This window comes from Phascolarctos cinereus, unplaced genomic scaffold (assembly GCF_003287225.1).
Source record: "Phascolarctos cinereus isolate Bilbo 61053 unplaced genomic scaffold, phaCin_HiC Scaffold_2;HRSCAF=192, whole genome shotgun sequence".
NCBI classification, from domain to species: domain Eukaryota; kingdom Metazoa; phylum Chordata; class Mammalia; order Diprotodontia; family Phascolarctidae; genus Phascolarctos; species Phascolarctos cinereus.
In genome coordinates, this window is record NW_027555625.1 from 384,804,139 (window position 1) to 384,818,696 (window position 14,558).

At 40.3% G+C, this 14,558-nt stretch overlaps 1 protein-coding gene across 1 annotated transcript in view; it reads right to left on the reverse strand.

Annotated features, from left to right (window-relative positions):
* Positions 1 to 2,136: 2,136 nt before the first annotated feature.
* The window catches only part of GLRA1 (glycine receptor alpha 1), a 53,024-nt gene continuing 40,602 nt past the window's right edge, over positions 2,137 to 14,558 (reverse strand). Inside the window, exon 9 of the mRNA XM_078149198.1 lies at positions 2,137 to 2,520. Within this exon, the coding sequence (XP_078005324.1) occupies positions 2,206 to 2,520 (315 nt within the window). The 3' untranslated portion in view covers positions 2,137 to 2,205. The remainder of the gene's footprint in view (positions 2,521 to 14,558) is intronic.

The following is a 14,558-nucleotide window of genomic DNA, read 5'->3' on the forward strand; positions in this document are numbered from 1 at the left end:
GGGGGCCCAAATAACAGCTCAGAAGACAGAAATCCCATTGCAGGACTAGAAGCATCAATTACAGTTTTTCTCCCGTGCTTCTGATTTAAGGTCCAGCGTGCAGGCAAGGAAGTGGAGAAAGTCTTGGTTGAGGGGAGCTGTTGCAGATTCCTCTCCAAGTCCCCTGCCCCACTGGCTCACACCTAGTTTGGTTTATGCTCTAAGAGAGGGAGTTCAAGGTCTCATCCCACCTGAGCCGTGGCTAGAGTGGAATTTCTCTTAGGTTTCAGTATCTGTGTCTACATAGCCTAAATTAAAAGGCAGGCAAATATTCAGTCTTTTTGAATGTTCAGACAATTTTTTTTTTGCTGCATAGTCGATTTTTCTATTCTTGTTGCGAGTCTATTTTTCTACTTAACTTTCTGAGTCACTTTACTCAATCCTCTAATGGTCCATGGAGACCTATCAGTTGTGTTGCAGTTGATGGGAGAAATTCCCCAGAGGAAAGGTGATCAGTCTTAGGAATGAGCCAGTTTCCTGTGATGTCCTCCTGTTTTGAGCAGTTTTTAAGTCCCCTGTGCTCTTATTGGTAGTGACTATTATTTCTGCCTTTTGAACCCCCAAGAAACAAAGTCCTATAGAGATTGATTGTCAACCATCCATCAAACCAGCTGCTGCTCTCATTTGAAGCCAAGATACTAAAGTGCAAAGGAAAACATGGAACCCCAGCATCCAGGTCCTTATAGCCAGGCTGGAGCCCCTGCTACTTGAGGGCTAGAGGGCTGCAAAGACTGGCGCCCTGCGTTCTCTGACAGACCTGTTTCAGGTCTGGCAGTGCCAGGGGTCAGATGGCTTCCGTCCTTCGAGCCCTCACTTCCCACCATATAACATCCCTGTGAGGGTGACCCGTCTTTGGGCAGCAGTGCCCCCGAACTCTTTCCCTCTTTAGAGAGAAATTCAAGTCTGACTTTCTGAGACGTTAAAGCTAAACAAAACATCAAACTAAATGGAACCGAACAGAAGACCCCTACCCCAAACCCAAACTGACTTATAAAAATATAATTGGGTTGTTTCCCCCAATTTCCATATTATTACTGATCTATGAAATGTCAGAAAATAATGACTGGCCTTTCTCTGCCAGGCCAGGGGCAATTTCCCCACTGCCCTTTCCTCTTTAAAGCTAATCTTCATAGAATGCCTATGTCATAAGCCTATTTCTTTCCAGAGACCTCATGCATACACCTTCTTGCAATTCCAAAGATACTTGAAGAAAACATAGACATTTACAAAAATGGCATCCTTTTACATTCATTCTAGCCGCATTTTTTGGAAAATATATATTTTTTTAAATCATAAAAAATTGCATATTGGTCACATTTCTAAGGAGAAAGTTGTGACCACCATTTTTGTGTTTGTTTTCCTGGGGAGGAGATGGGGGAAGAGGCGAATGGTGTGTTGGGTTATGTGAGTATGAAGCTCAGAGACACGGGCCTGCTGCAATCTTTAGCTATAGGACACAAGGAACAAGTGACCTTGATCCCCAAGTTTTCCCATGACCCTGGACCTCTCCATCCATTTTCTTCTTTTCATGCTAACACTTCCTGTTCCCCACCCCAAGCAATCTTTCAAAGCAGAGATAAATGACTTTGGGACACGACGGTTAGTCTACCCAAGTCCATTTGGAAATAAGAATGACCTTGGGATGGGTATGAGGAGAGGGAAAGGACATATGACTATCAGCTTAAGGTCATTTGCAGCTGTTCCCACACTTGGAAAATTGTCAGTCACTCTAGTGACTTTAAAATCTAAGCAGATAATAGGCTAAAAATTGAAAAGATCTTTTTGCATAATAATTAAGCATGAATATATAGCTTATATATAACACTGCTTTCCTGGGGCAAATTTGCCCCCTCCCCAACTGGAAAACTACCAACTGCCCGCAGCCCCTGGACTCTAGTTTGTAAAACTTCTCTTCCATCCGCACTCATTCTTGCCAGTCCCTATGTAGGAAAGATCTCCCCCCACCCTTCCCACCCCCCACCCCCACCCCCCCACCGTCCCTCCCCGTGTTTAAATAGATATTGCCACATTCGGAAATTCATGCATTTCTGCATTGCTATTGCACATGTCCTGGGAGAGCCCTTCCTCTCCCTCTGCTTCCTTTGTGTCTCTTCTCCTTGTGCCATGCCCTCCCTGCCCCTACCCGAGCTGCCACAGCCCTTCCGTTCACTGATTGTGGACATCCTCCCTGCGGACAATCTTGTAGATGATCCAGTAGAAAATGTTGAAGATGAGGAAGGCCATGGGGAAGCCAATCCGGGACATCTTGTCAATCTTCTTGGCCCTTTGGATAAAAAGCTTGCGCATCTCCTCTGGGGACTTGGAGGGTGGGGGTGGAGGGTTGCCTGTGTTGTTATGGTGGGCTCCCTTGACGGAGATGCCATCCTTGGCCTGTAGACAGGCTGGGCCCATCCCGTAAGCAGAGAAATTGAACCTCCCCTCCCCAGCTTCATCCTCCTGAAACAGATTCAGCATAGGGCTCTACTTAAAATAAGACAGTGGCAACTCACCCTCCCTGTAAGGCTTTCCCCCAGGGCCTGGTTCTGCCCCTTTTTCTCCCTTTTCCCACTCCCCTGATACTGGGCCATCCCAAAGCTTAGGAGGAGGTCAGCCTTACAGAGGGGCTCGGATGATATTTGGCACAGATGCAAATCAGGGGATAGCATGGTCCGTGGAAGATAATTCAATTTATTTTCCTATGATTTGAACAATTTGGTCATATCCCCTGTTTTGCCTCTGGCTCCCACTTCCCTCCCCTCTCCCCTCCACCCCCCATAGCCTACCCTTCAGTTACCACATCACTTTCCCTGCCCCTCCCCAATCCTCCTTTGGCACCAGCCGAGTAGCATAGACTTTTGTTGCACCATCTCCCTTGTGACCACAATTTTTCAAGGGACCAGCATCACCCCAGATCATGGCCCATGACTTCATACTATCCACTCTGCCTGTATGCAGACATCATTCCTGATCTATTTCTCTCTCTGAGAGTAGGATGACCTCATTGGAAAAAAATGAGTCCCAAACAATGCTTGGGTCCTTCAGACGAATTAGATTTAAGAACTGTCACATTTTGGTCCTAACCTATCTCTTTGAGTTTATCTCTTGATGATAACCTATGTGAATCTTTTGCTTCCGATAGGCTGGTTCTTCCAAACATCTTGTGTGTTACTCTAAGTGGAATGTCTTCCCCTCTTCTCTCTTCCTGTGAAAATCTTACCTATCTCTCTTGGTCTGATTCTAGGGTAACCCTCTTCAAGGAGATGTTCCTGATGAACTTGACTCTCATGATGATATCTCCTTCTTCTGATCTCTAATTACAATTATAGTCAGGCCCACATATTGTTCCCTTTAGGATCATAGACTCCATTTGTGTGTTCTGTTATTATTGTGTGTTATATAACAGTAGCAATAATTTATATATGGTATGAAAAGTGTTTTATCCACACATCATCATCATCCAATTTGATCACTGCAACAACATTGTGAAGGGGGTAGGGCAATGTTATTATCTCCAGTGAGGAAACTGAGGCCCAGGGAAATGAGTTACCCAAGGCTCCATTTGATATTAAAAGTGACTCTCTGAAGGAATCAGGCCAGTGTTCATTTGACAAAGAAAACTGAGGCCAGACAGGAGTGACTCATATGAAACGACACTGGATCACCAGCAGATTGATCTTTTAAATCTAAGCAGTTAGCCTAAAACTTAAGAATTTTTTTTTGTGTAATGATCAGAACTCAAATCTTCTAACTGTTCACAAATGATCTTTCTACAGTATCATGATATATGTTGTATAATCTCAGATTATATATGTATATGTGCATACATGTATATATATAACATACATGTAAATATACACATAATATAATATCTGTCTATCTATCTATCTATCTATCTTTCTATCTATCTATCTATCTATCTATCTATCTATCTATCTATCTGTCTGTCTGTCTATCTATCTATTGAATCTATGGGATCCTGTCCTACCCAATTCTTGCTAAATATTAGAGAATATAGATTTGTTTGATGTCACAAAGCACTTCCACACAACACTCATTCAGCCATGCTGATGGTAACATGACATTTTGTGTGTGTGTGTGTGTGTGTGTGTGTGTGTGTGTGTGTGTGTGTGTTGAGGGACTGTGTAGAGCCTGAAGAGAGTGGTTTGAATATGTTGTCCATGTTCCCTTGCATTGTTACAAGGGGGTCTCACACTTTCTGTGTACTTTGGAGGCAGGGTAATAGTAGGCATGTATTGGCAATGTTCAGTAGTTGTTTATGTGGTTAGGCCCAAGGACTACAAGAATGATGTCAAATTTTCATTAGAAACACTTTTATGTGACCAAGGGCAAGGGATGTCTTATTGTACTAGTCACTGAAATATCTTTCTCTGGCTCAGCATATGACCAGGGTCATAACTAGGGTGAAATGATCAGAGCTTTGTCCCAGGGTGCTAAATTTAGAGGGTACTGACAACATTTGCACTTCAGCAGCATAGAAAAATATGGGGTTTAGCACTGAGTTAGCAATAATAATTAAAACAGGAAGCTACCAGATGGTGAGTTTCTTCCCCTCTGGCTCTGTGAGGGCATTCCCAGCAGCAACTTTTGTTTGAGACATTGTCTGTCCCCTCCTACCTCCACTGCCGGTACTAGTGTTTGTGGTATTTGCACTAGTATAAGAATTCCTAGTTTGGGTTCTTTGTATGACAAGAAGGACTAAGTTTCCTGAGCTGTCTTATTGTGGGAGGGGGATGCTGGCTGTGGGAAGGACTTGTTTGTATTGGGCAGATTATCATTCTAAATATGACATCGAGGAGTTTTTAATTGAAGAATTTCAGAGGCGATATGATCCAACCCGTATCTAATCAAGAATTCTCTTACAATATAGCCAGCAAAGAGTTAACCAGACTCTTCTTAGAGATGTCAAATGTATGGGATGATCAGGACAAGGCTTACTATCCCCATTTGACAGATGAGATGAGAGAAACCAGAGAAAGGAAGTGACTGAGTGAAGGATAGCCCACTACTTCCTGAAGAGGTCTACTTGACTGTTTGGAAATTTTTCCTTATATTGAGTCTAAATCTGTAACTTCTAACCACTTTTCGATAGTTCTGCCCTCGGGGACCAGGAAGACAAGTCTAATCCCTTTTCTGCACGATAACCCTTCAGATACTTGAAGACCGGAATGATACTTCTGTAAGCCTTCTCTTCTCCAGTCAATTCCTTTAACTGATCTTCATATGGCATGGACATAAAGTACTTCACCATCCTGCAATATTCTGAATATCCTACTTCTTTTAAGGCAGCCTAAGAACCTAACAACTTTTTTGACCACCAAGTCCCAATGTTGTATTGTATTGGGATGGCAGTCCATTAAAAGTCCTAGATATTTTTCACACAAACTGTTGTCTTTATCATCTTGTAATTGAGAAATTGAATTTTTTTAATCTAACCACAAGATTTTATATTTATTGCTATTACATTTCATCTTGGTGGAGCCAGCCCTTCTAATTCTGGCTTTTTTTAATGTCATCTTCCAACTTGTTAATTTCTCCTTTAAATACTAGTATTTACATTTTATACTAGCTTACATTTTATTCTAAAAACTTTGAGCCGATTTAAGCTTTTGATCTAGGCAAGTGACGTGGTTAGAACTGTGCCTTACTTAGGAAGGTTGTTTTGTCTGTTGTGTGAAGGAACTATTGGAAGGGAAGAGGGACTGAAGATAGAGAGACTAATTAGGAGGCCCAGGAAATTATGTTTCTTATTGCCTTTGGGGAAACAATGAAGACAACTCTGCCAATTTCTTTATTTGACTCTGAGGAGAATCTTCAAGTCTTCTTTGCATTGCCTTATGCTTCAGTGAGGATATTATTATGGATACAGTTCCCTATAGATGTGCATGAGGGGTGATGAAGGCTTCATCTAGAGTTTTGACAGTGTGAACAAGGAGAAGAGGAAGGAGAGATAATGTGGAGGTAAAATGAATAAGACTAGGTCATTGACTGAGCAATGAGTGGTGAAGGATAGGGTCAAAGAAGACCTAACTGTGGTTTGGAACTTGGAGTGACTGGATAGATGGTATTGCAAGAGACACAGAGAAGTTTGAAAGAGGAATGGATTTAGAGGAGAAGAAGATGAATTTACTTTTGGACATAGTGAATTTGAGATATCAATGGGACCAGGATGGGTAAATATCAATTTGTAGTCATCTGGATAAAAATTATAATGAAACTCATGGGAGTAGTTGAAATTGCCAAGAGAGACAGTGAAGAGAGAAGAAATCTAGGATAAAGCCTTGGAGGACACCCATACTCAGTGGTGGGAAGTAGATGGATAGAGATAACATTTATTAAGCAATTAATATGTTCCAAGCACTGTGATTCAGTAGGCAGTGAGTTGATATAATACTAGGGGCACTGACCTTCATTCGTCATAATGTTCTTACTATGAATGAAACGTGAAGAAATGGAGAAGGCACAAGTCAGTGCCAGGATGACTTACAGGTTCTCCTAAGAAAGGCAAATAAATACATTGGCAGAATTGTCCAAAGTGAAAAGAAGCATAATTTCATGGGACATTTAATCATCATTGAAATACTCATGATGAGTATAAGCAAAAAACCCCATCACGAATATAATTGCAGCTTTTACACTGACATTTGTTTTAGAGGATGGAGAAATTGCTATGAAGAACTTGACAAGATTCTTTAAATTTAAGCCAACACATAAATTGCTAGTTGATGACTTCAGTGTGAAAGTGGACCCAGAGGAAAAGGGCAAAAATTGCTTTGTAAAATGTGGTTGAGGATAAAGAAAGGAAGGAGTTAAAGGCCATTCATGTATATAATAAACACTTTTGTCTAGAAGGGGGTTGGAAGGTTCTAGATATGGTAAGCACTGAGGAGCTTCATAATAAATACTTACTGACAGGAAGTCACTCTTTATTGATATTGAAATCACCTGTCTTGGTGTAGACAGGTTTTTGACTGGTTAGAGCAAAGGTCAAAATAAATGCCAAATTAGAAGAAAGGATGAAGATAAGAGGACACTGACTCTAGACGTATTTAAGCAAGGTTTTTTTTTTTTTAAACAATAAAGAGGTCTAGTGTATTCCTGGGACACATATCTAGGATGTGATGGTGAATCTCCTACGACTGGCTAAATCTGATGACCCTGATGATTAGGGTTTAAATACCCTGAAGTACTTAAGGTTTCTATTTAAGATCCTAAATTATCTTAATCATTGTTTCCAATGAAAGTCAAGGTCTTCAATGAAAAGTGTGATGTACAGGCTAAAGTGCTGTACTTGGAGTCCAAGAAGCCTGGATTTCGATTCATCCTCAGAAACTAGCTGTGGGGCCTTGAACAGGTTATTTAACCTCTCTCAAGCTCAGCTTCCTCACCCATGTAAAACAAGGGGGTTGAATATGATGATCTCTATGGTTTTAGCTCTAAATCTATGACTCTATGGTGAGTATTTTGGTTGACAATAAGTTTTTGGATTTTTGAACCACATAATGTAGCAATTATGGGCCTTTGACCAGGGCCACTTAACAAAGACTGGTAAAAATGTCTTTGCCTGGAATCTTACAAATTTCATCAAAAGGGCTTTAAAAAAAATGGAAGCAGGAAGGAGAAAACTGCCTTCGTATATGTCCTAACATAGCTATTATGAGGAGTATCTTGAACATGAAAGCTAGCCTTAGAATCAGGAAGACCTAGGCTCAAGTGCCATCTTTTTCACAAACTGGCTGTGGGTCCTTGGCTAAGTCACTTAACCTTTTGATCTCACAGGCAGCTGTCTAAGACTAAATTGCGCAGTTTGAACAGATCTGTACTATTAAAGGGAGTTCCTCATTGGAAATGATCTACACTGATGAAGTCATAGGTCTGGTGAAACAAAAGGAAACAACAGATGCAAATCAGCTACATTTAGTGTAGAACAGAGAGAATACACTCAATTTCCAGAAGACAAGGGAGGCAGTAATAAGGAGAAATAGAAAGAGAAGGGAAGGACAAGTATTTGTTAAGCACTTGTTATGTACCAGCCCTGGAGTCAGGAAGACCTGATTTCAAATCTGGCCTCAGACATTTGCTAGCTGGGCAAGTCACTCAACCCTGGTTGCCTCAATTTCCTCCTCTGTAAAACGAGCTGGAGAAAGAAATGGAAAACCATTCCAGTATCTTTGCCAAGAAAACCTCAAATGAGGTCATGAAGAGTTGGACACAGTTGAGAGGATTGAACAATGACAACATGTGCCAGGCACTATGCTAAGCACTTTTGTAAATATTGTCTCATTTGATCCTTACAACTCAGTGAGGTAGGTACTATTGCTGTCCTCATTTGACAGTTGAGAAAAGTGAGGAAGGCAGAGGTTAAATGACGTCCAGGGTCACACAGCTAATTAGAGTCTGAGACTGGATTTGAATTCAGATCTCCCTGAGTTTACCAACTCAGAGCATAAAGAGAGAGCATAAAGAAGATAAAGAATGAATAAAAATTGAAAAGAAAACCTTCCTAGTCTCTATTCATTGAGCCACTTAGTTGCCATAAAAATCCATAGCTTCAGATTCTCTACACAAATGCACAAAACATGAGTAACAAGAAAAGTGACCTAGAGATATGAATGCAAGGAAACACATTTGACTAAGAGGAATCACTAAAATTTGGTGAAATTTGGTAAAATTTGATAAGTCTCTGGATCCTACATTCTACAGGACTACAAGATAAAGGCGGGACTGTGAAACATGTTAAGAATGTACGGAAAGAAATTCAGGAATCAAAGTGGAGAAGAATGATGAAAATAGCATTTGGATGAAGAGCCAAGGGAGAAGGGATATCATCACTGTCACATAATGCACAGAAAGAAGAAATTGATGAGGTATTCAGGTAACAGGATTTCACAAGCCAGGCATGGAGATAATACATGGCAGTGATGGTGAACTCCATCTGCGTGGGCATCATCTGAAACTCTCTCTTTCTGCCTTAATGATACTTTCACCCTTCAAAAAGTATAGTAAACAGCAAGGTGAGTTGCTATTTTAGACCTGATTCTGACCAACAAAAAGGAACTAGTTGCTGATGTAAAAATGGTAGGAGTCTTAAGGTAGGGAAAAGTGACCTGGGCTAGATTGTATTTGGGAAATGCCACACTGCTTTTGATGATCTTTTTTACACTGACATTCCCCCACCTTGGCTACTGGGGTATGGAATTTTCAGTCACAGCAATTCTTTAAGACCATTTATTAAGCTGTGGATGGGTTTGGATTGGCACTGCTCATTGGGTTATGCTAGAACTAACTCATATCCACTTCTATGAGCCGATTGTTAAATTTTCAGCATGAGCACTTAACACATGGGAAATTGGCAAATGCTACAAACCAGGGCTTGATTTATTGTATCGTTGATTGTCTAGACTGAAGAAAGGGATGAAGAAAATGTTAACAATCCAGGTTAAACTTAAAAGGGTGTCCCATGGCTTTTTGGGGAGCTGGTTGTTAAATATACATCAGCATGCCCGTGGTCTCCACCGTGAAGAAATCACAGATACTTGAAATAGTGAAATAATCTCCCAGTGATATTATGTGACTGAACCACAAAAGAATCAACATTGCAGGGGAATAGAAAGATATACACCAGTGGCTGTGTAGTATAGTAGACCAGGGATTCTTACACTTTTTCCACTCATGACCCCTTTTCACATTTTGGCAGCATTCCTCGGAGTTGTGTGGCCTGAGGGCATGCGCAGTGCAAAGTGCACATGCTGTGTGTTCAGAACCAAGGTTGCAGCGAAGTTGCGCGATGCAACGTGGGCAAGTGCCGCCAGAAAAACCTTGGGTTCGTTACGCAATGGATTTTTAATTAATTTTTGGTTGTTGCACATTCAGAAACCTTTTATTGTTGCCAATTTTTTTGCAAGTCCATGTGGGGTTGTGACCCTCAGTTTAAGAAGTGCTCATTAGACTGAGAGTCAAGGGTTCAGATTCTGCCCCAGATATTTTGAGACCAGGGACAATCAATAACCTCTCTGAATTTGTTTCTTCATCTGTAAAATGAAGATAATAATATCTCTAGTATGTACGTCATAGAGTGGTTGTGAGGCTCAAGTATGACAATGTTTAAGTCCTTCTGAAACTAAGAACTCTACAGAAATATGTTGTTATTATCATTTTCACAAGTGTAATTAGCCTGTAGCATATTGTCAGTGATCACTTGTGTACAAGAAGTAGCACGAAACACACACACACACACCCACACACACACACACACACCCCCAAATATCAGGTACCCTTTTCTGATTGCTACCCTTCCCCGATTGCTATCCTTCCCCTGGCCCCCACCCAAAATGCCAGTGCCCTTCTTCGTTAGCTACCTTATATCTAACTATTATATTTATATGTAATGAGTGTAGTAATCAGTTTATTACACAGATTAATCATTCTTTAGCGTACAAGCTCCAGAGGAGCAATTGGGTCTTTAAATATACACAGGTATTTCTGTCAAATGAATTTTTACCCCTACATCCAGATAGACCTAAGCAGCTAAAAACATAAAAGAAATTAAGAGCTATTAGCTATGTATTAACCACATAGAAACCAAAAAGTATTGTGGGGAAGAAGAGTGATGGAGAAGAACTGGAAAACAAAAACACCATCACTTTATGTACTAATAACTCCAATCTATTTAAATACTGACCAGTTAAACTTAGACTTTAAAATACAGAGTGTGGGTACTAATTAATCGTGTTGGTTGAAACATTTACCTAAGATGTAGGTCCTTCAGAATAACTATGTATATATACGTATATCTATTTTTATTTACTTTATATTAATGCAGCATATATTTTTACATGTCTTCCCCATTGGAATATAAGCTCTTTGTGAGTAGAGAGTTTCATTCTTTGTGCCTGTATCCTAACATGTTGCCTGGCATGCAGTAGGCATTTAAATGCTTGCTGATCAATTGAATTAATGCGGACTTGTGGAGCTCAAATCTGCATGGTGCCTGCTTTTTCTTACACTTGCCAGTAGGTGGCAGGTAACCCACACTAAACTTGATAAACAGCAAGTAAAGCTGAGGAAAATAGCCAAGTCCCTCCTAGAAGAAAGTGTGTTTTTCTAGGCCCTTTAAAGATTAGAAGAGGGGAAGAGACTCTTACAAGGGAGGCCCACTGAAAGCACTCATTGTAACAGGCAACAGCCTAACAACCAGGGAGACAGAAAAACAACGAAAAATCAGACGACAGCTCCCAGTCATATGGCATTTTATAGTTTAAAAAGCACAAAAGCTCTGTAATGGAAGAAGTGAAAGGATTATTTCCATTTTACAAATGAGGAACTTGAAGTTGAGATGGGAAGGAATTGCTGAGGCTCACACAGCCAGCCAGGTCTTTCACTGTTTCCACCACGCTATCTGCCACCTCTTGCATGTGCATAGCTGCAAACTTGAGAACTGTTTTAAAGCCATTTATTCAAAATTCATTTGGAAGCCATTATCACTATGAGAAGTAACTTGGAATAGTGGATGAACTTGGAGTCAGGAAGACCTGGATTTGAATCCTGTCTCAGATACTTCCTAGCTGTGCGAGTCAAGTAAAACTTTCAGCTTCACTCTCCTTATCTGTAAAATGGGGATAATAATACTAGCACCTACTTCATCAGGTTGTAAGGATTAAATGAGTTAATATATATAAAGTTCTTTGCAAACCTTAAAACACTATATAAATTCTGTTATTATCATAATAAGATAGTGATACCTATCTCACAAGATTGTTGGGGGATCAAATGAAATGATGTATGTAAAACACTACATAAATTATGTGATAGTAACTTTTTTCTAATTGTAGGAAGGAATAACTTTTTGCCAGAGCGATCCTTCCAACACTCCACAAAAACACTGCTTTGATGCCTCATCATGGCATAGAGGTGACCCTGAGTTCTACAAGGTACTCCAATGAGATCAGACTCTTGTAGGTTCTATCACGCTAGAGAGGCTTAGATCTGATTCTAGAAGCAGATTGAGCTTAGCTTAGTATGGAAGGGCTCATCACCAATAGGACAGTCACTGGCTAATGTATTCTACAGCTGTAGCAACCTATGGGACAGATAGAAACACCAAATGGCCCTTGTGTCTTTGCAGGCTCTTTTATCTTCTGCAGAATGGCAAACAAGAGGGTGCTAAGAATTAAACATTTTTATATTATCTGTGAACATTAATTTAACTCTAAGGATGTGATCTTTTCCTGATGACCACATGTTAACATTCAACTAGAGAAACTGAACCATATCAACACTGACATTTTTGTTACAGATGAAATCAGAAAGACTTAAGGAAGTTGCTGCTAAAGGGAAGGATAGCTCACAGGGTTCTCTTTTGAAGAAACAGATAAAAGAGCTTTTGGAATGAGTTTCATCGTGCTTCCAGAGGCAACAAGAAACATCATTTCTTAGGAAGAGTGGTCATCTTGCCTTCTCATGCTCATGATTCACATAGGCAAAAACATCACCATGAAGATAATTATGGCTTGTGTGCCAATAGCTGTAATAGAGTATAGGAGTTGAGAAACCATTGGAAGAAGTCAACATGATCCTCTTAAGGAATTAACACATAATGAAGATCAATAAAAAGGGAACCAGGGCAAAGATGCTTTGAAAAATATGGTTTGGGATGAAGAAAAAAAGAGGATCAAAATCTTTACATTACTACCAAGCTTCACATCTATTTATCATGGCCCTTTCTGTAGAAGAGTGTCAGAAGCTTCCGGACACAGATATACCACCAAACGAGATCACAAAAAGTAAAATTGACTGTATCTTAATGGATAGAATTTTGTCAATGTACTTTGTGTACATATTGTTTCCCTCTAGTATAAAATAAGCTTCTTGAGAGAAGTGATTATTGCATTTTTGTCACTCTATCCATCCATCTAACAGTAAATGACATATAGTTAGGAGTTTAATGAATGCAGCTAGGTGGTGCAGAGGATAGAGCACCAAGCCTGGAGTCACGAAGACTCACTCATGTTCCTAAATGCAAATCTGGCCCTCAGACACTTTAGTAGATGTGTGGTGCTGGCCAAATCACTTGACCCTATGTGCCTCAGTTTCCTCATCTATAAAATGAGCTGGAGAAAGAAATGGCAAACCATTCCAGTATCTTTGCAAAGAAAACCCCAAATAGGGTTATGAAGTGTCAGACATAGCAAAAAAGAGTCTGAATATATTAATAAATGCTCACTGAATTGAATTGAATATGCTATTTGGTAGAGAGTCCTAAAATGTTAGAGCTGAAAAATACCTGATGGATCAACCAGTTAACCATCTTACCTTGCAGAAGATACTATATAGCCTCAGAAATTGGAGTTAGCCTGGCATCATTCATAGTAGGGATAAACAACCTATTACACAATTTAGTACAACGAGTGACGGTCATAATTATGAACCTCAGTCAACAAGAAAGTGCAACATCATTGTGCATTCCATGAACTGGAAGGGACTTTAGAAGAGATCTACTCTAACCCCTTCAAAGTCTATAGATGAGGAACCTGAGTCTCAGAGACTTCAAATGATTTAACCAAGATCACAATAGCAACAAATGTTACTTGAGATTCCAGGCTGGGCTAGATTTGAACCAAGGTTCTGTGACTCCAAAACCAGCATCGTTCTGATGGCAGCTCACTACCTCCTCCCTAGTTCACATCCTTATTGCTTCTTGCTGAGACTTTTATGGTAGTTTTCTAATTGGTCTCCCTCTTTCCTGTTTTGCCTTTCCACCCACCTTGGCAAATTAATACAGTATCACATGATGTTTGACATCCTTGCTTAAAAAGGCAGAAAGTACATGATTCTTTTTAAAAGAAAAAGTTTCTTCTTGTAACAGTTAAAACAAAACGAGCTCTGCTGTAACATCTACGCAATTCATGATGGGAAAATGCCACCTCCCCATTTAAGGGGTCTCTAGGAAGCTCTGCAGAATGGCAGAGGGCTAACCCTTGCTTTCCTCTCTATCCCACTCATATAGATGCATGGGGTGGGGTGTCTTATCTGACTCTAAACCACCAGAATGTACTAGACTAAATTTTCTAGCCAAATGGATGCACTAGCAGCATACTGATGGCATTTGCAACATCAGTCCATTTTCCAAGAATGACTCTGTCCCCAGCCCTTTCTCTTACTGGCCTATTTTAATGCTTGACATTCCACTGTTAGCAATTCATTCTTTTGTCTTAATATCTTGCCCCTGTCTTTGGTGGTTCTCTCTTTCTCTTTTTCTGTCACTTTCTGTGCCCTTTTAATATGTTCTGGGCAACTTGGGTCTTATATCAGAGAGACAACAAAGAACAACAGTTACGGATTTTAGCTCTCTGCCTTTGGAACTTCCCCTTCTTGATCTTTACCTTTGTCATCTGTAAAATGGGACAGTTGGGCCTAGATGACTCCTTCCTTCTCTAATATTCCATAATTTTGTGCTGCCATGTTCAGTTCCAATGGAATAGGCCACCCTAAGGGCTGATGCA